The sequence below is a fragment of the Camellia sinensis genome, chromosome 9, assembly GCF_055761805.1.
Source record: "Camellia sinensis isolate YWXY chromosome 9, ASM5576180v1, whole genome shotgun sequence".
In the NCBI taxonomy this organism is placed as follows: Eukaryota; Viridiplantae; Streptophyta; class Magnoliopsida; order Ericales; family Theaceae; genus Camellia; species Camellia sinensis.
The window spans coordinates 44,185,689-44,208,104 of NC_138969.1; the positions used below are offsets into that span (position 1 = coordinate 44,185,689).

The 22,416-nt window shown below is 40.3% G+C and overlaps 2 protein-coding genes across 2 annotated transcripts; both read left to right on the forward strand.

Annotated features, from left to right (window-relative positions):
- The first annotated feature begins 17,946 nt into the window (after positions 1–17,946).
- On the forward strand, positions 17,947–20,856 carry LOC145798567 (uncharacterized). The gene is made up of 4 exons (XM_082886740.1): positions 17,947–18,184; positions 19,596–20,246; positions 20,383–20,544; positions 20,650–20,856. Exons 2-4 carry the CDS (start codon positions 20,049–20,051, stop codon positions 20,854–20,856), a joined length of 567 nt encoding a protein of 188 aa, XP_082742866.1. The 5' UTR covers positions 17,947–18,184; positions 19,596–20,048.
- An 84-nt stretch (positions 20,857–20,940) lies between these two features.
- LOC145798568 (uncharacterized) lies at positions 20,941–22,114 on the forward strand. The gene is made up of 3 exons (XM_082886741.1): positions 20,941–21,219; positions 21,300–21,398; positions 21,616–22,114. The coding sequence occupies exons 1-3, from the start codon at positions 20,941–20,943 to the stop codon at positions 21,736–21,738; spliced, it is 501 nt and encodes a 166-aa protein (XP_082742867.1). The 3' UTR covers positions 21,739–22,114.
- The last annotated feature ends 302 nt before the right edge of the window (positions 22,115–22,416 follow it).

The window sequence follows — 22,416 nt, forward strand, 5'->3', positions numbered from 1 at the left end:
CATTTTATGTGATAGTCATTTTCACTATGTAACTAAATCTTATGAATACATTATGCATCATCACTATATTGACGAAATATAGTAGCGAAGAGATGCGATACAGTAATGATAAATGGAAGTGTTAGAAGAAGGGACAGATCTAAATTAACATGTGCTAGTGTAGTAAATAGAAATACGAACCTCCTTAATTTGAATAACGAAATGGCTTTCGATAGAGTCGAATGGAGAACAAAGATTCATGTAATCAACCCCATTTGATGAGACTTAAGGCTTGGTTTATCTTGGTTTGGTTTATGAATCTTTATGTGCAGTCCTGATTAAGCTGATGTAATTTCTCAAATTAATAAATCCCTTGTTTTCTAATTCCAAAACAAAAGAAGAAAAAACCCCACAAAGTTTTCATTTGAGATTGAATGAGTATCTGAATAAGGGGTGGCTAAAGGTTCTGGTCCTGCGAGTTTGGCTTTTATCGGGAACATTAAGAAGCTACTAAACCATATTTAGGACAACATTGCAATAGTTCATACTCAGGCCCCGTTTGTTTTGGGCTATAGGGAGGGTATTGGGACTAGTAATACCAAGGTATTACTAAAGTCCCTGTTTGTTTGCAGAGAAAGGGTTGGGACTATTAGTCCCTTGGTATTGCTAATACCCTTGGAAGGGGGATTGGTAAGGAGGAGGTAGAGATGGTATTAGAAAATAGTGAGGGGATTAGAAATTTTTTTATTTTTTATATATTGGGAATTTTTTTTTAAATATAATGTTTAATTTTTTATATTTTTTTATTTGTTTTATTATTTTATATAAAAATAATTTAACAATTCCTCATTATTAATCCCCTCACTATCAATCCCCTCACTATTAATCCCCTCACTATCAATCCCCTCACTAACAATCCCCTCACTATTAATCCCCTCACTATCAATCCCCTCCATTCTATCTCCCAAAACAAACGGGCCCTCAAGCTACTGCAATACACACACACACACACATATATATATATACACATATACATATACATAGTCTATAGAGAGACTTGGTAGAATAAAATGGAGCATGGAAGATTGTTTTTTGTACTTCAACAAGAGCAAGAATTAAGACTTAAATTAGTTTTTAGTTAAGGTTTGGTTTGTAATGTGTTGGCCATGTCCTTAGTGGAAGAGATGAGAGCTTAGTATATTGCACCCTTTGACACAACGTGGATTTTTGTATGTGTGCTGTAATGTAATTTTTTGATTCTTTACTTTGGTACATTCAATCGATCGATAAAGAGAGGCATTTTTTGCATGTAACTGAGAAATTTCACAATTGTTTGTGTATAATTGAGAAATTTCTCAATGACCAACTTTAGTGTGCTTAACTCAGAAATTTCTCAATTAACAACTTTTTTGTGCCTAAACTAAGAAATTTCACAAGTCATTGTAATTGATAAATTTTTCAATATAAAGCCATGGCAAAGTGCCGTATGGAGTAGTCCTAAAAAATTATTTGCATTTAGGAAATTTTGAACTTGAGACTTTGGAGAAGCACATCCCCGAGTTACAAGTCTTGACCACCAAGGCAACCCCTTATGATTTATAAAAGAAAACAAATGAAAACAAAATAATGTGTTTTTACTAGTTTGAAATCATGTTTCCATACTTTCATCTCCTCTTATTCAATCCCTCATATGTGCAACTCCCTAATTTTTCTAACAACTTCCTCTCTTACGTTACCTCTTTTGCCAACTCTCACTCTAACAATTCCATCCCTTACCCTATGGCAACTCCCGCATCTAACTTTGTCTAGCTAGTGCTCTTATTTGTCTCTTATCTTTTCTATGTTCTAGCACACATTATATTGGCTACGATTTTGACGATTATGATGGAAAAAAAGACATCTCGCTTACAACGCCAATGACAAAGAAGACCTCTGCAGCTTCTCATTTTTTGTGATCTCCTCGATCATTTCCCTTTACTCAAAACCGCTACCCAACTTGCAATTTCGTCATCTAAACCTTTATTCCTACCTAATACTTTCTCTCATCTCTACATCTCCATTTCTCTTCTAATATGATATGCTTCTTCTTTATGTATTTCGTTATGTATTTATGTAAGGAAAGACTATGTTACACACACACATTTAAAATGTATGTATCATATGCATCTTATAACTAAAGAAAAAAAAAAGTATAACTTTATATTTTTTGAGTCATAATTAAAAAAAAAAAAAGAGCAAACTTCACTTTACCCTCTGTGGTTTGGGCTGGATGCGGATTACCCCTCTGACATTTAGAAATCACCACATAACCCCCATGTGATTATTGGATTGAAGTGCACACTAACTTTTGTTAACAAAAGTTATAAATTGACGGTTATACCCTCATTTTCATCTTCATCTTTATTTTCATCTCCACCAACACCTGAATTTTGCCCACAAAGGGACCTTCGTCAAGGTGACCCATTGTCACCGTTTTTATTCAACATTGTAGCAAAGGGCCTTAATATATTGCTGAGTAGGGCAAAATAGTTAAATTTAATTAATGGGGCAGAGGTGGGGTCAAATGGCTTAAGAGTAACTCATTTGCAATTTGCGGATGACACGATTTTGTTTTGTGAAGCTAAGAAGGAAGAAGTTTGTAATATTAAAAGAATCTTAAGATGCTTTGAGATGGCTTCGGGGCTGAAAATAAATTACCACAAGAGTGCCATTTGTGGTGTTAGGGTTGATGATGGACTATTGCAAGAGTTTGCCTTTAATCTAAATTGCCTTTATCAAAAGCTACCTATAATGTATTTAGGTTTGCCTTTGGGGGTAAACCCAAGTAGGAGAAGTACTTAGAAACCTGTTCTTATCAAATTCAAGTAGAAATTGGCTAATTGGAAGAGAAGACTACTTTTTTTTTGCCGGGAGATTAACTTTAATCAAGTCAGTTTTGTCCAATCTGCTTGTTTACTATTTATCATTGTTCAAGATTCCTGTTGGAGTGGCTAAGGAGATTAAGAAAATACAATCAGCTTTCTTGTGGGGTGGATCAGACCCTAGAAGAAAAGTGCATTTAGTCCGTTGGGAGGTGATTACAAAGAATAAGAATCTAGGTGGTTCGGGGTTGAGGATGATTAGAACATTCAATGACTGCTTGTTGCTAAAATGGTGGTGGAGGTTTGGAGCTGAGAATCACACTCTGGAAAAAAGTGATCTGCGCAAAATATAATGTTCAATATGGGAAATGGTTGCCAACTTTGGAAGGTAGAGGTTCTAAGATCTGGACTGATATGATTAATGTAGCTTTGTTGAATCCAGACTTGCATAATTTCTATATTCATAATTCTCTGATAGCTTTGGGAGATGGGAGTAGAGTTCACTTTTGGTTGGACAAGTGGATTGATAATGTGTGTTTAAAGGAGGAATTCCCTATACTCTTCTCTCTATCTAATAATAAGCATGGGGTGGTAAGGGTGTTTTTTGAGAATAAAGGTGTAGCTGATGATTGGAACCTTGAGTTTAGAAGATCTTTGTTAGCATGGGAGGAGGAGGAAGTACTTAGATTAGTTTGTTTGCTCAGGAGTGCACCAAATCTTTGTAGTGAAAAACCAGATGTATTGAAATGGACAATAGAGTCATCTGGACTGTTAGTGTAGCATCAGCATATAAATGGATTGGTCCAGTTATGGCAATGGCAGGCTCTATATGGAATAATTTTTCTCCTCCTAAAGTACAATTTTTTGGATGGTTGACATGGCTTGGTAAGGTCAAAACTTCCTATTTTCTTCACAGAATTGGTATACTTGATGGGAGTGTCAATCTTAAATGTGTGTTCTGCCATAATGATGTTGAAACCATGGAGCATATTCTTCTTGTATGTCCTTTTGTTTGGAGGCTTTGGTCAAACATTGTGAGATGGTGGGGTTTTTAGTAGGTCATGCTAGGTTCTGTAGATGGACTGCTGCAGTGGTGGTATGGGTGTAGAATGTCAAAATTGGAGAAGAAAATTTGGATGGCCATTCATATGACAGCTCTTTGGTCTACTTGAAGGCATAGAAACGAGTGTGTTTTCAATGGGTTACAACCAGATTTTGAAGCTCTATGCGACATTGTGAAAGTTTGAGTAGCTTTGTGGACTAAGGTATCGCCACCACAGGTGGCAGCTTCTGTAAATGATCTGGTGTACAACTTGTAGCAGGTCAAGTTCTGCCCGAGGATTGGTGGTTGAGTGTGTATCTGTTATGAGAGTCTATCTAGTTGAGTCTTGTTTGTTTTGCATAAGAAATGGTAGTGATTTCAGTTGATTCTGTCTGGTATGTTCCTTCTGATTGCTCTATCTCTTTGTTTTATGATTATCTGGTATACAAAATGATCTGAGGCATTGCTACTATTGCTGATGTCTGCTTTGTTGGTTTGCTGACCAACAATGCAGTGTTTTGGTTCTATTTTGTGCTGTTCTGTTGTGTTGCTGTGATGAATTTGGGTGGTTTGATTGCTGTTGCTATGATGATATCTGTTATGCTTGATGCTGGTTAGTTATGCTGCTGTGATGAATTTGGGTGTTTTGATTGCTGCTGCTGTGATGTTATCTGGTTTGGGTTGGGTGTTTTGTCTCAGGTATGTGTTAGTCTAATTTGCTGGTCCATCCTGTTCAGCTCTGTGGTGTTTTGGTCTTTTTTTTTTCCTTTCTCATTGGTTTCTCACAAACTCTGGGGTACTAGCAAATGATAGGATAGGCTTCTTGGTGCCAACCTAGTTGGGATCATTTAACTCATTGTGATGCTCTTGCATTTCCCTTTTCTTTATTGGTGTATTATGTTTTGTACCTTGTTCTTGATCCTTACATCAATAAAGTCTCTTTTTTGTTGATAAAAAAAAAAAAAAAATCTTCATCTTCATCATCATCATCTTCTTCTTCTTCTTTTCTTTCTCTCTCTTAATAATGTTTCCCAATCTAAGAGAACAGAGAAACACCGGCAGCCTCCCTTTTCTGCGAAACCCACACCATTCTTCTTCCTCTCGGGCAGTCCCCCACTTCACCTCATTTTTGCCTCCAGAAATCATTTTCAGCAAGCCCCACCCTTCCTATTTCCTTCTGGCAATTGTTCAAACAGTTGAATTTTTTATTCATCAAACATAACAAAAATTATAGTTTACATAAATATATATATATATATATATATACACAGTAAAGAAACTAAAATTAAAGAACATAATTTTGAATTTTCAATTCATTAAACACATCATCAAATCATCCGGTTCATCAAACATTCCCAAAATTATATTTTACACACACACACACATACATATATATGAACAATGAGTCAAAGAATACATTTTGAATTTCTGATTCATCAAACATCACCAAATCATCTAGTTCATCAAAATCCCTAAAATTATATTTTATACACACACACACACACATTCATGTGTAGATGTACAGTGAAGATTGAAAAGAAAAAAACTTTGTATGCTCATATTTTATATATATATATATATATATATTTGCATTATGTTTAAAAAAAATCATTTTGTGTTTGCATTTGGTGTATGTATATATATATATATATATATATATGATTGTTAATCATTGAACACTCATTTTTGAACAATAGGCATTCTGAACTATAAATTAAGACCATGCAAACCTTACACCAAGGGTTTAATGAATCAACAAGCATTATGATTGTGGGTTTTGTTCTCAAACAATTGATATTAATCTTTGTTCTGAAAAATGATAGCATTAATATATACATATATATATATATATCTAGTTCAATGATTAATTGCAAGAGTAGAGAGAGAAACAATATAAATAAGGAGAGGAGAAAAATAATGACATCTTTGGTAAATTTAAAGATGTAAAAAGGGTATTTTTGTCTTAAAAATTGACTTACTCTCCACAGAGGCGCGTGGCTCTCATAGTCTGTTATCTTGGACGGAAATGTTAATTGTGTGTTTTAGTCCACAAATCACATGGGCGTTATGTGGTGATTTTTAAATGTTAGGGGGGTAATATGCACTCGACCCAAATCATAGGGGGATAAAGTGAAGTTTGCCTCATAAAAAATATAACCAAACACCACATGAGACATAATCAAAGATCTCATGAGTTATAACTAAAATAATATCATAACTAAATAAGAAAATTGATCATAATTAAAAGAGAAAAAGGCATAACTATGGTTGCATATGATAGGGGTTGTGTATGATAGATTTCTCTATTGATGTATGCTGTACTCCTCTAAGTTAGCAAATGTATGAGACATTACCAAAAAAGGATATGAAGGAAATCATAGTAGTTAAAAGGAGAGTAAGGTGTTTTGAACTAGTTTCAGGCTTGAAGATTAATTTCCACAAGAGTTTCGTGTGTAGTATTGGAGTCTAAAAAATAAGGTGGAGGAGTCTGCAGTAAGGCTTCATTGCAGATGTCAGAAGCTTTCATTGACTTATCTCGATCTGCCTTTAGGGGCTAGTCCTAGGTTGAAGAAAACTTGGAAGCATGTTCTTGGTAAGTGTAAAGCTAGATTAGCTTCTTGGAAGAAGAAACTTCTATTATTTGGTGGGAGGTTGACCCTCATAAAGTCTGTGCTATCTGGTTTGCCCATTTACTACTTATCTATCTTTAAGATGCCTATATCTGTAGCCAAGGCTATTGATAGGGTTCAAGTAAATTTCCTTTGGAAGGTTCTAACTTGAAGAGAAAGATCCACCTAGTTAGTTGGCCTGAGGTTGCCAAAAGCAAAGAGAATAGGGGTTTGGGTAATAGGAGAATCTAAGATATGAATGATTGCGTATTGGCTAAATGGAGGTGGAGATTTGGGTTTGAATCAAATATTTTATGGAAGAGAGTAGTGTGTAGCAAGTATTATTCACTTGGTGGGAAATGGCTTCCATCTTTATCTATTACTGGCAATTGCTAAAAAATCTGGAGTGAAATTCTTAACATTGGTCAATTAAATCCTCAACTTTTGAGTATCTTCATGGAGGACACTTTGGTTGTTGTGGGGGAATGGAAGTAGAATTCACTTTTGAAGTGATTATTGATAAGGTTATGGAGCTGTCCTCAAGTGTATCTGATAAAGTGGAGTAGCAAGACTTATGAGACTGCAAAGTAGCATAACATTAGTTTTCCATAACTGTATCTTGTTATAGTAGTTGAGTCTGTTAGAGTATGTTAGATATAGAATAGATATAAGTAGTTATGATCTTCTTCTTATGTATATAAACAGAGTTGTTTTATATCATTGATTCATTGAAAATAGAAATTTCACATCTTCTTCATGGTATCAAAGCTTTTGCTTTAACGAGCTAAGCTTTCTTCGAGGTCCTTCAATGGCGTTTATAGAGGATTCATCAAATACTCTTCTTCCTAATCTCACACTCTTGATTTCTAATCTGAAATCTTTTGTTACTATCAAATTAGATTCATCTAATTACATTATATGGAAGAATCAATTCCAAAATATACTTCGTGCTACAAACCTGTTGAGTTTTGTGGATGGCTTTGTCGCATGTTTTTTTGAATTGGTGCCTGATTCGAGTGAAACAATGTGAGTAACTCCGATTTCTACAAATGGCAACAGATAGACTCTCATTTGCTCAGTTGTATTATAGCAACTCTTACTCTATCTGTGTTTACATTAGTTCTTGAGTGCTCAACTTGCAGAGAAGTCTAGTTGCTTCTTGCCAAGAAATTCACTCATCTCTCTCGTTCTCATATACACCAACTCAAGAATCAGTTGAACAATATCTTAAAGAAATCATCTTCAATGGAAGCCTATCTTCTTTAACTCAAAGCTATTTCAGATCAATTGGCTCTTGCCTCTTTGCCTATACCAGATGAAGATCTGGTTTTTATTGCTCTGAATGATCTTCCGGCTGAATAGAATGCCTTGAAGACTACCATTCGAGCTCGAGTTGAACTAATTTCTATGGATGATCTCTCTTCTCTGTTGTGTTCAAAGGCTTTACATGTTAAATTTCCTACTCACACTTCTTCATCCTCAGATCTTACAGTTGTCTTTGCCACAATGAAGGAGCCAGTTCCTTCCAAATCTCAGTCCTCTCAGTTTTCTGGTTTTCGAGGCAACAGGTCCTCTTATTCAATAGGAGAAGGTCATAGAGGTAGTCGATCTTATCATGGTTCTCAACCTCAAAGAGGTGGTGGTAAAAAATATTCTCAGCAGTTTTCTCCATCTCAAGCTTCTTCCTTGATGTGTCAGATTTGTGGCAAGCCTAATCATACTGCTCTCAACTGTTGGTATAGAATGGATACCTCTTTCCGGCCTTCATCAGCTCTATCTCAGACAGCTTTTGTGGCTTCTTCTTCTTCACCTTCTTCATCTCCTAATTGGTATGTTGATTCAGCTGCAACCTCTCATGTGACTCATGATCTGAGTCATTGTCAACAATATCAACCATATTATGGTTCAGATCAGGTTACTATTGGCAAAGGTCAATCCATTCCTATTTAACACACTGGTCAAGGTATCATTCCTACTCCTTCATTTCCTTTCAAACTCAACAATATTCTTCATGTTCCCTCCATCTCTTCTAATCTACTTTCCGTGTATCAGTTAACTTTTGATAATCATTGCATTATCACATTTGATGATCAATCCTTTGTGATTCGGGACAAGACCACCAAGAAACCTCTCTATAGGGGTGTTCATTGTCATGGTTTTTATCAGTTGCCTTCTAGTTTGCCTCCATCTTCATCACCTATACCATCCTCTTCCCATGCTTTCTTTGTTGCTGGTTCCGTCTCTCCTACAACATGGCATACTAAACTTGGTCATCCCTCTTCTTAAAAGATGCAAGTTCTGTTGAAGCATTTTAGTTTATCTGTTTCTTCTGATTGTAATAAAACTCATTTGTGTACTCATTGTGCTGTGGTCAGGAGTCATAGATTACCTTTCACTTTGTCTAATTCGACTGTGAATAAACCTTTGTCACTAATTCATAGTGATGTTTGGGGTCCTTTCTCATCTTCTAATTCTAGTGTTAAATACTATGTTCTCTTCATAAATGAATTCAGTAAATTTACTTGGATTTATCCTATGTGTTACAAAAGTGAAGTGTTCTTTAAATTTCAAGAATTCAAACTGTTTGTTGAAAATCAATTTTAGGCTAGTCTTAAAAATTTTCGCACTAATGGTGGTGGTGAGTTCACTAGCAATCAATTTGAATTATTTCTTAAAAATCATGGTATTTTGCATCATATTTCTTGTCCTCATACTCCTCCTCAAAATGGAGTTGCAGAGAGAAAGCATAGACATCTTATTAGTACCACCATTGTTCTTAATCATCAATCTGCTCTTCCATTTTCTTACTGATTTGATGCTTTGGCAACAACTGTGTTTCTTGTTAATTGACTCCCTAGTTCCAAGTTACATTATCAAACTCCTTTCGAAGTCTTGTTTCATCAAGCCCCTGATTTTTCCTTTCTCAGGAGCTTTGGTTGTAGATGTTTTCCTTAGCTTAAGCCTTATAATTCTCATAAACTTCAATCTAGTTCCTTGCCTTGTATTTTCATTGGCTGTCATCCTTCCTTGAAAGGCTCTAGATGTTTGGATCCTGTTACAGGAAAGGTCTATTTGTCAAGACATGTTATTTTTTATGAAACTTTGTTTCCTTTAGTCACTCATGTTCCATCTTCTCTTTCCTCTAGTCCTATTCCTACCTTTCCTTAGCTTCATTCTTTCTTCTGGTTTAGTCTCTCTTTTGTTCCAGCTCAGCCGAATGTTGTTATTTACAATGCTCCTGTTGTTGTTTCCCCTACAACTGCTGCTGCTATGTCTTATGCAGCTCCAGCTGTTATTGGTTCAAAACCTATTGTTTCTACTGTTGCTGGTGCAGAACCTGCAGTTCCTATTGTTCCTGGTTCAACTAAAGCTGTTGCACTTGTCTTGTCTTGTCCTCCTTCTACAGATCTAGCTTTTAATAGAGTTACTCCTGTCTCAGTCATAGTTTCTAATATAGCTCCTGCTATGACTGCTTCATCACTTGTCTCAGGTCCTATCTATCCTATTGTCACGCCTTATGCCTTATGCCTTACCTACCACTCTTCTTATTAGTTCTCTCGTTGTTGATCTTCGACCATTTTATTATTCAGTTCCCACACCAGCTCCTCCTATTAACCAACATCCTATAGTTACTCGCTCTAAGGCTTCTCATTTCTCTCTGTTGCCTTTTTTTCTGATCTATCTCTTGTTGAACCTCATTCTCATACTGAAGCCCTTCAAACTCTAGCTTGGACTCAAGCTATGAATGATGAATTTCAAGCTTTGCACAGACAACCAACTTGGACTTTAGATCCTCTGCCATCTCACAAGCAAGCTATTGGTTGTAAATGGGTTTTTCATTTTAAGAAAAATTATGATAGGATAATTGCGCAACATAAAGCCAGACTTATTACTAAAGGCTATTTGCAAGAGGAAGGCATTGATTATCATGAAACATTTAGCCTTGTTGCTAAGCAGCCTACCATTCGAGTATTTCTCAGTCTAGCTCTTCATTTTAATTGGCAAATCAAACAGTTGGATATTTCTAATACCTTTTTGCATGGTGTGCTTGAAGAGGAAGTTTATATGGTTCAGCCACCTGGGTTTGAAGATTCTAAATTTCCTTCTCATGTCTGCAAATTAATTAAGGCCTTGTATGGCTTAAAACAAGCTCCAAGAGATTGGTATTTCACATTTTCCTTCTTTCTTCTGGTTTTGTCAATAGCAAATGCGATTCCTCTCTTTTCATTCACTCTTCTTCTCACTCGATTATGTTGTTGTTGGTATATGGATGACATTCTTATTGCTAGTAATGATTCTAAGCAAATTGACTCTTTAGTCCAGCATATGCACTCAGTTTTTTCTATGAAGGATTTGGGCAATCTTGTTTACTTTCTTGGTATTTCTGTTCACTCCACTTTTAATGGCCTATTTTTATCTCAACAAAAATATGCTCTTGAGATCCTTGCTAAGGCAGGCATGACCAACTGCAAGTCCCATGCTTCTCCTATGGCCACTAAGTCTTCTCCTCCCAGTGATACTCTCATTCTTTTTTCTCAACCAAATCTGTACAGAAGTATTGTTGGGGCTTTACAGTATCTTACTATTACTCGCCTTGATCTCTCATTTGTTGTGAATTATGCTTGCCAATTCATACAGGCACCTATTGTGGCTCATTTCAATGCTGTTAAGTGGCTTTTGCAATATCTTCAAGGGACTTTTGATTATGGTTTACAATTTGCTCCTAGTTCTTTAGATCTTCATGCTTACTCCGATTCGGATTGGGCTGGGTGTGTCATAGATCGCAAATCAACCGCTAGTTACTATGTTTTTCTTGGTTCCAATCTTGTTTCTTGGACTGCAAAGAAACAGTGCACAGTCTCACGTTCCTCCACTGAAGCGAGCTCTTGCTCAAGCTGCTGTTGAGTTAGCATGGCTTCGCATGCTTCTCCATGAATTACATCTTCTTTCATCTACTCCTGCACTCTGGTGTAACAATCTATCTGCTATCACTCTTGCTTCTAACCCAGTCTTTCATGCCCGGTCGAAGCATATTCTTGTGGATTATCATTACATTTGGGAGCAAGTTGTTGCCAAACTAGTTATTGTTTAGCATGTTTCTTCAGTGGATCAAATTGCTGACATTCTTACTAAGCCCTTGTCCACTGATCGGTTTTCTTTTCTCCAAACCAAGCTCATGGTTCATTCTTCTCCTCTTTGCTTGAGGAGGCCTGTAGACATCCCCGAACGTCCCAGGAGGGAACCCCCCCCCCCGGTTTTGTTCATTGGGCTCACTACAGTTTAGGACTCAATGTCACGGCCCTGTATCTAATCTCGCAGAGTGCAATGCAAGACCGATGAAATCATCGAAGAGTCCAAATCCGGCAAATCGTTTTTGTAAACAATTTTTTTGAAAAAAGTGCTAAACATGGACTGCTTTGCCAGATACAAAGTCGCTACCTAAATATTTTATTTTGGGAAATTTAGGAAACCCTGACTCGTTGCCTAAGGCCACGTGTCCGTCATCACCAAAGTTGCCTCGGCTCGGGAACTTGGGTACGATTGGGGAAGGTCACTTCGTGAGCACCCCCGCTCGCCCAATCAAAGATCGGCCTCTACTAACCATGATATCTAGTTTTGAAAACATTATGCGTTCTTATTCCAGTTATTAGCCTAGATTTACTATGTGATGTGCACAGCATACAAGTATAGACTAGATCGCCTGAATTGGAACAAAATATCTCATGTTTGTTTTTTTTAAAGCGGTTTGCTACTCGCAAGTAGGCTAAAATGTGGATTTGCCACCCTCAGGTGGGCTTAGAAAACATGGTTTTGCCACTCTCAAGTGGGCTTAAAACTCGCAATTGACGAATTGTTCCAATTCAAATTACCCAACCTTCACCCACAGGTATTCAGGCAGTTATATCATATAAGCAATTAGCCTCATGGTAAGCATGCTATCATGGCAGTCACTCACACGCATGTAAGGATGCTAAAGCATAAAACTTACCGAGTACTCCAAGCCAAAACAGAAGCTATGCTAGAAATCCATGCATGATCCTAACTATACAGAAATGCCTAATGCAACACATGCAAAATGCAGCTAAGATAGGCTCGGCTATTCTAAGATGGCATATGATGATGCTACAGCTAGCACATATTCAATTTGGAATTTGAAATACAAATGCAATTAGTATGATGCACCGAGCTCGATGCATGCAAGACAGATGAATGATGCAAACATGCTATCATACTGTGTGCTAATTGAAACATGTCCTAATCTAACCATCATAAGCTGGTAAATAAAAGGGAGAAAGACGTGGGGTTGGAAGACATACATCATACGCACGCACACTTATTACAATTGTGCCCTCACTCGGAGGGTCCGAAAGAATAATACAGTCCGAAATGAATAATTAAATATTACAAAACCCTAATTAATTAACAAATTAACTAGGAAAGCGATAAACTAGCATGTAAGCCCATGGACTGCCTCAGCTTTGTTCCGAATGGTGGAATGATGCATGAAAGCTTAACGCGGAAATCCATTGCGATGCCCCGATTTGCCTCTATTTGTAATTGTTTTTGGAATATTGCACAACTCTCCGGAAGGCCGCTGATTTCTGATTTACTGCAACAGAGAGCAACAAAGGGACATGGCAAAATATTTCACATATGTATGCATGACTACTCTTCAGGGAGTATAGTCCTCGATCCTCGTGCCACCAATCACGCATATCGATGCATGATGGCCGAGGAGTCGAATTGCACGACTCAATATGAAATGAATGCACATGAAAACACAACAAGACCTAAACTCCATCATGGGTAATTCGGAGTGTCAGCGACGGGGAATTGAGACACGTTCCGTCACTCGGAGTACGAAACGTCCCTCATTTCCCGTGCTTGGGCTAACTCCTATCCCAAACACAATGCAAATGAGATGGCATACACAATGTGACTAACATGCAACCTAGCATACACAATGCTATGAGATGGCATACACAATGCTCGATGTAATATGGCATACACAATGCACTAACACGCAACCTAGCATACGCAATGCTATGAATTGAAAAAGCATACACAATGCCTAATAGACTTATACCAACATGAGTGGACCTCAGCCACACTCACATCAGTGGCCATAAGATGAAAATAAGATGATCGAAATGTGTGCACACATGCACGCAAACCGAGGACCGAACCTAAGGCATTGAATGCTACTCTACCAAAACATGGCAAGGATGAATCATGGCATTCAAACATGTAATTTTCAGCATTGAAACATAATGCTAAATGGTCCCGAAACATGGAAACATGGCACCCGATGCATGGAGTAAGCTCCGAAACTCAAAACTAGGCACATGTATTGACTTGTAGCTATACAAAGCATGCATTATTTGACTATGAAGCACAAAGACAGAGCCAAGGCAGTCCCAAAACATGAACATTTCTAGTTCAAAGCATGACCAAAAGATGCTAGCATGATGGACTAAAATAGCATGCAACTTTGACTAGCAAACATGGTTTACATGCCATGCATATGAAGCATATGAAATCTCACCAAACCAGAAAAAATCAGTGAATAAAATATGCCAAAATATGTCCAAATAATCACTGAAATGTAGCCAACATGTGCAAAAATGAGGGGCTTCTTTGGAAGGGCATACAAGGGGTAATTAAGCACATGCATCAAGGACACTTAGCATGGCACAACCAACTCTGGAAATCAAATATGACAGCCCTAAAACTCACCAAATTGACCCTGAAATTGGTCTAGGAAACATGCAAAGAAAGGCCCCTTTGAAAGGCCTTGGATGGGATTGCTCTACATATGCATTATAGACATAAAATATGATCAAAAGGGCCCCGGAAAGACCTAAGGCAGACCTCAAAACCCTCAAAATGAGGCCTGGAAAGTGACTTCGATGCATGCAAAATAGGGTCCCTTTGGAAGGCCTAAAAGATCCCCAAACAAGACAAGGAGAGAGGGGGTCACCCCCTTCTAATTTTGGTCCTCGAAATTATGTCAAAGCCACTGAAAATCCATTGGATTTCAGTGGCTAAGAGGCCAAACCATGGCCAATGCAAGTGCTCTAATGCATAGCCTTAATCATGAAGGAATGAAGCATGCATAGGGGAAGATGACCCCAAACAGAGAATAGACCTTAATTAAACATAAAGATGATATCAAAACAAGATTTTTTTCAGTTTAGGTCGAGGTCTAAAATGGCTCACAAATAAGGCTAATGTATCATGCAAAAACAGCCCTAAAAGAGAGATTGAAAAAACAGGGCAGCAAAAGGCTTCAAACAGCAAAGAGCCCTTCAATAAAGTTGAAGAGGGGCTCAAAACAAGATACTTTACAGTTTATGGAAAATCTTGAATATGCTCACAAGTAAGGCTAAAATATGATGCAAAAATAGCCCTAAAAGAGAGATAAAGGGAAAGAGGCAGTAGATGGCCTCAAACAGTAAAGAGCCCTCCAAAAAAGTTGAAGAGGGCCTCAAAATAAGGTATTTCACAGGCTTTCTCGAAGCCCATAAATGCTCAAAAACAGGGCTAATATATCATGCAAAATGAGCCCCAAAAGAGGGATAAAGCACAAAGGGGGAGTAGAAGACTTCAAACAGATAAAAGTCCTTAACCAAACATGAATATAAGCTCAAAATAAGACTTTTTTTAGTTCAGGAAGAAGCCCAAAAATGTAAGAAAAATGGGCTAAGATATAGAACAAAATAGTGCAAAAATAGGGAGAATAGGAGCTTACCCCAGTAGCTCAACTTTCCAGCAGCCTTTGGTCCAAGGAAATGAGCTTTCAACCTCTGCAAATGACTTCCAAGGGGTTAGAATGGATGATGGTGGTGTGGTGCTATGGGTTGTAGTGTAAATGGACCAAGGAAGTTAGGGTTTTGGAGCTTGGAATAGTAGCAATGGAGGTGGAAGGTGATGAGCCTTAAGCAAAAGTGTCTAACCAGCTGAGATGAAGAGGAGGGCCTCTCTTATAGAGAAGAGAGGCCAAAGCTTCTCTTGGAAGCTTCAAAGATCCTCCATACACGTGTATGAAGGATGCACCAAATGATCTCCAGCTGGCACAGCTGGATTACACTCAAAGAGGGGAAAAGCAATAAGCAGGCCGGCCAGTTAAAGTGGCCGGCCGGCCACTCCCCCTGGTCAGCCGACCAGGGGTCAAAAGGTTCAAGAACAATTACTGGTCGGCCTACCCAGAAAGGTGGCCTCCCAGATGAGTAGAACACAGTCCTGTGGAGAAAAATCAGAAAATGTGACCCAGGAGAAAGAAAAACTAGCTTTTTAACAAGGTTCAAAAGGGTCAAGAATAATTACTGGTCGGCCTACCCATATTGGTGGCCTCCCAGATGAGTAGATCATCATGGTGGTATGAAAAGCCAGAAAATGTGGCTCAAAAGTGAGAAAAACCAGCTTTCTGTCAGAAAAATCGGCTTTTGGAGAGAGAAAATGAGAAAATTGGCTTTTCAGGGGAAGAGGTGGCCAGTCACCATCCTACCACCTTTCCAACAATTAAAATAGGGTCCCCACCAAAAATGGACCAAAATGGATGCAAAACGAAGGTTTGGGGGCCAAAATGCGTAGTTCGGGGCCCCGAAAACAGGCTGTTAGGCACCGGAAGTGGCGTATGACCACGAAGGTGGTCTCCAGGGCCAGAATGTTCCTCTAAAGGGAGGAAATAAGATGTGTGCCAAAAATCAGAGTAAACAGAGGTAGTTAAGCTGTCCCAAACCGAGGCACACGGCCGACGGCTCCGAAAGCCGGAAACCTAGCTCCAAATGGGAAAAATGGCCTACGACCATGAAACGTAACCTACGGCCACTGAGAGATGGTCTATGAGACCTCTCCCTCCCTTCGGAAATAGAAAATGGAGAAAATAGGACTCGGTTTGCAAACCGAGGCAAGGCACAAAAAGAGCCCCGAAGTTTGGAGGCAAGGCTCGCAGCCGAGACTCTAAAACCTCAGAACGAGCACAACATACAACATCACCGAGCGCTCAACTGGTGACATCTAAGTCTTAAGGTCGGTCAAAAATGATGTGTCTACAGTTGCCCCTCTTTGACAGAACTCGGAAGTCATTCGTGACGGGAGTGAATGTCAAAGTCCAGAGACGACCCATTTTTGACAAGGCCGAAGACTTAGACAAACATACAAGACAACAAAGATGTGCCCGCAAGCATGCCCGCAGGCTGGGGCAAAATGCAAAATGATATGCACAAAGCCGGATATAACTCATGATCATACAAAGCAGCAAGCTGTAATGAAGCGCACACGCAACAGTTTTAAGCAAGAATGCAAAGCAACAACTACATTTCATGCAGCTTAAGAATGCGGAGAATTGTTCAATTCCCGCCACGTCTCACACGGAGAAGATACAATACCTGCGCGATTCGTCTGGTCGCACCAGCTTCAAATGAACCGTACATACAATATCGTGCCTGTAAAAGAGAGAAACTTAACAAGTACAATATCATTAGCAGCACATGTTCAACGCTACATCGAATGCAGACAAACAGGGTGCCGATGGGAAAGTGTATCGCAATGCAAGAGACATGCGTGTTACAACGCAAGTTAAGCATGGAGGTATGACAATACCAATGAAACGTGCACAACAATGTAGGTGGTATGTATGAGAATGCAAGTGATGTGCATAAGAATGCAGGATAAGTGCAAATTCGAATGCGTGTTTGACGCGAAACAACAAGCAAAAAAATGCAAATTTCGACGAGTGCGACTCAATCGGGACCTCCGGTTTACCTCCCAGAAGGGTCACAGCGTGCTCAAAAAGGATACATCTTGCTCTTGACGAATGACGATGAAACACGCATCGAAAGTTGGAGTTGGAGTTCTTGCGGAGGGATTTCGCGACAAAAAGTGCACTTTTCTTGTACTTTCTCAGGTGCTGAGGACTCCGATATCTACCAAAATTTGCAGAGACCTTGGAGACCACCTTGGGAACACCACCGACCAGGTTTAGAGTCCAAGGGAGGCCACCGACCAGGTTGGAGTGCAAGGGGTGGTCGGCCTACCAGAAAAGGTGGCCAGCCGACCACCTAGCCCAAATCCGGGACAGTTTAGTCTTTTTGCTCCCATTTCTTTAAATATACAAAGCCAAACACCTTTTGCTCATAAATTCAGCTCCGAAACTACCTTCTCCTCCTTCCTAGACCATTTTCTTTCTCAGATCTGCGCTTTATACGCATTTTTCAACGCCCCACGCCAAGTTGTTTCGCGAAAACTTTCAGTTCTCTTCACTTTGAATCGATTAAAATTTGATTTCGGAGCTTCTTTTCTCATTTTCACCACTTGAGGTAAGTTTGTCTCAATATTTGGAAGATTTTCTCGGGAGTTGACTTTTGTTGACTTTTTTATTTCCCGAGAGTTGACTTTTGTTGACTTTTTCTAATTTTGGCTCATTTCGCTCATTTTTGCTCCTTTTTGGCAGATTTCTTGAAATGGCGGGTCAATTTCCCCACGGCGGAGGTTCTCCAGGCGCCGGAGGCGAGCCTGACATCATGTCTTTGCATCCGAGGGTTCGCCCCTTTATCCCCGAGAGGTACGATCCTTCGACTCATGTCCTCCCTCGGGCGATTTTTTATCATTTTATCGACTTCGACCCTTAAGCTCCTGTAGACCTGTTATTGCAGGAGCCGGAGTCCCATCTCTCTCATGAGGCGCGAGAGGTATGTACTTCACTTTTTTACATTTCCTGCCGTTATTCTGCATTTTCCTTGCATTTCATGTTATGCATGCTTATTGCTCATTCGGAACACATTCGCATGCCATGCTTCTGCTGATTTTAGCACACAACTTGCTCTGCACGCTTAGTTTATAACACAATACTCCGTCTTGAACACATAGCTCAATCACTTGAATCCCTGAAATCTGAACACGTAGCCCAAATTTAATTGTGAACACGCAGCCCACATTTGATTGAAAGTTGAACACGCAGCCCAAACTTTAAATTTCTGAAATCTGAACACGCAGCCTAAATCTAATGGTGAACACGCAGCCCACATTTAATTGAAAGTTGAACACGCAGCCCAAACTTTAAATTTCTGAAATCTGAACACGCAGCCCAAATTTAATGGTGAACACGCAGCCCACATTTAATTGAAAGTTGAACACGCAGCCCAAACTTTAAATTTCTGAAATCTGAACACGCAGCCCAAATTTAATGGTGAACACGCAGCCCACATTTAATTGAAAGTTGAACACGCAGCCCAAACTTTAAATTTCTGAAATCTGAACACGCAGCCCACATTTGATCGAAAGTTGAACACGCAGCCCAAACTTTAAATTTCTGAAATCTGAACACGCAGCCCAAATTTGATGGTGAACACGCGGCCCACATTTGATTGAAAGTTGAACACGCAGCCCAAACTTTAAATTTCTGAAATCTGAACACGTAACCCAAACTTTAAATTTCTGAAACCTGAACACGCAGCCCAAATTTGATGGTGAACACGCAGCCCACATTTGATTGAAAGTTGAACACGCAGCCCAAACTTTAAATTTCTGAAATCTGAACACGCAGCCCAAATTTGATGGTGAACACGCAGCCTACATTCGATTGAAAGTTGAACACGCAGCCCAAACTTTAAATTTCTGAAATCTGAACACGCAGCCCAAATTTGATTGTGAACGCGCAGCCCACATTTGATTGAAAGTTAAACACGCAGCCCAAACTTTAAATTTCTGAAATCTAAACACGCAGCCCACATTTGATTGAAAGTTGAACACGCAGCCCAAACTTTAAATTTCTGAAATCTGAACATGCAGCCCAAATTTGATGGTGAACACGCAGCCCACATTTGATTGAAAGTTGAACACGCAGCCTAAACTTTAAATTTCTGAAATCTGAACACGCAGCCCAAATTTGATTGTGAACACGCAGCCCACATTTGATGGTGAACACGCAGCCCACATTTTAAATTTCTGAAATCTGAACACGCAGCCCAAATTTGATGGTGAACACGCCGCCCACATTCGATTGAAAGTTAATTTGATTTGCACACAGCACATTTCCTTTATTTGCATACAGTTTATTCATTCCATTCTGAAACTGAATACATGTGTTCGTTATGAATGCAGACATCCTCCCGCGTGACGCGGGGATACGGTTCTATTGCTGCGAGAGATTGGTACGCGGAGCTCCCGGAGGCTGTCCGCGATTGGGTTGATCTGGCATGATTCGGGACCTTTTGTACCGGGATATCTCGTTATCTAGCTAGCCGGACATTGATGGGCGCTCTGGTGGAGAGATGGTGGGACACCACCAACTCCTTCCATTTCTCAGCCGCCGGGGACATGACCATGACCCCATTTGACTTCGCAGTGTTGACGGGCCTTGACGTGGGAGGCTGAGCGATCCCTTACGACGAGGATATGGGCGAGTGAGAGGCAACCTGGATTCATCTGTTGGGAGCTCGCCCACCGGTAGACCGATCTTCAGGCCGAGTCCGATATACCTGGTTTTCTGCACAGTTTAGGGGGACTAAGCCCGAGACTCCTGAGGAGATTGCGCAGTACGCCCGCGGGTTTTTGATGTTCCTCTTTGGGACCACGCTATTCGCCGATAGGGGGAACACTGTTGGGCTATATTTGCTGAGTGCCTTGGTAGACCTCACACAGGTTAGTCAGTATGACTGGGGTGGCGCCAGCTTGGCTACCCTCTATTGCTATATGAGTGCGACCTCCCGCGGGCGGGGGAACATAGTCGGCGGCTATTGGAGAGCCTGGGAGGTACCTTTTGCCCTCTTGATTCACATTTCTGCTTTTCATTATCTGTACATTGCACACACGACACACTTTAGATTCTGTACTTACATTCTGCCCTCAGCATTCTGTATTCTGATGGCTTTTGCCCTGTTTTCCACAGTTATGGGTCTTCGCGTACTTTCCGATGCTAGCCCCGGAGCTCGAGGTGGAGGCCTCTCTCATGACCCCTTATTCGCTCGTCTTCGAGGGCCAGTACCGATCGCGGCCCCGGGAGACTCTTCCTTACCTACGGCAGTATTTTGACACTGTGCGGGTGACCGAGGTATGTCAAAACTCTCAGTTCTTTATGTGTTCATCTTTGATTCATTTTGGACATTTGCGATTTCTAATCAGCTTATGCATTGGCTATCTGCAAATCTTATGGCAGCCCTGTGCGCCTCTGGGTAAGGATCTCCGATTCCAGTTTGCCGGAGGATGGGCCTCCTCCTGGTATAGGATCTTGTTCGAGGGGCCAGTTGGTAGGGCCTGGTTCCTGGGAGAACGCTTTCTTCGTCAGACTATAGGCTTCCTTGAGCCAAGTGTCCCTTCAGCACCCCCAGACGATATGCGGCTCGCTGATAGGCTTACTCTCTAGAGTGTCATTGATGCCAGGCTGGGCATTGATGCACTGCTGTATTTGGAGGACGGGGAGTACGCGACCTACCGTCACACCTACTTGATGCCTCCATTGACAGGTGTTCGTACTCCCTCGAGGAGGTCCACCGACATGCCGTCTTCGAGTCACACCCGAGCCAGAGACATTCCTTCGGCCGGTAGGGCTGGCACATCCAGAGGTGGGGCTGGACTGGTCCCCCCGATTCCCTCGACTTATCATGATGCCGGATGGCCAGGTATCCCGACTGAGTTGACGGGATGGAGATACGGGGCTTCCTACCCAATTCCGCTAAAGCCTCCTATGCCAGATCATCCATACACCAGAGACTCTGACTCACCACCGGTATGTTTTACAACTTTGCTTTATCACTCAGATACTTGGACATTCATTCATTCACTGATGATTTACACTTGCATCTGCAGCCTACCACAGAGTATGCTGAGGGGTTACTCGGGTTAGTGGCCTCGCTCGAAGGCATGGTCTTGCGGAAAGAGGCGCAACTGTCCATCATGGGCGTCTCGGTACTGTTCAGTTTTCTTGCATTTTTCATATTTCTGATGACATGCTGAATTTGAACATTTCACTGCATTGATTGACTGACTATATAGGGAGAGCACATCTGACACACACCACATCTATGTACTATATTTGCATACATCCACTCCATGTAGCTTTTTATCTGTACATCTGATATACATATTTTGGTTGATGTATTCAAATTGCACTCTTTCTTTTCAGATGCCTCCGATATATACCGAACCACAGGCCGGGCCATCTGGGCCTTCCGGAGGAGCTGGGCCATCTAGGCCTTCTCAAGGAGCCAGGAGAGGGGAGTCGTCTCGCAGACGAGGTGGGCGCTGAGCACATATCATTGAGGAGGAGTCCAGTGAGAAAGAGGAGTCCGCGCATCGTCAATCAGAGACATCTGCTGGCAGAGAGGATGACTCTGAGTCTGGTTCTGAGGGCAGAGATGATGTCGAGGAGGATCTCAAGGATGACAGCTCTGACTTAGATGGCGATGATGGTGCTGAGGCTGTTCCGCAGAAGAGGACGAAGAGGGCCTCTTACTCCTGTGCTTGAGAGCACAGATGTTCCTACTTTATTTGCCTTTTTTACTAGTAGTTGTAGCACATTGTACATTATTAGGCAGTTTTATTTTCTGTAAAACTTGTACCCTTGTTGTAAAATGTTGTAACAAAGGAAGCATGAATGAATGAAACAGCTTTTGTTCAAAAAAGTGTTGTATTTTATGTTCTTGCATCGCATCATATTATTTTGCACAAAAATGAGATTGAAGGGAAATCGTGCATTGAAAATTGCCAAGCCAGGTAGTGAACCGACGCAACAATCAAAGCAACTTAACTTACTAAGAAAGGACTGAACCTTAGCAAGTTTACAACTCGATAAGCAAGATATAACAATGTTGATAAACAAAGAGTAACAACTCAATACACAAAACTCGTCAACTCGACAAAGCTTAACAACTTGGTGAACTTGACAACTCGACAAACAAAACAACAACTCGATAAGCAAAAAAAT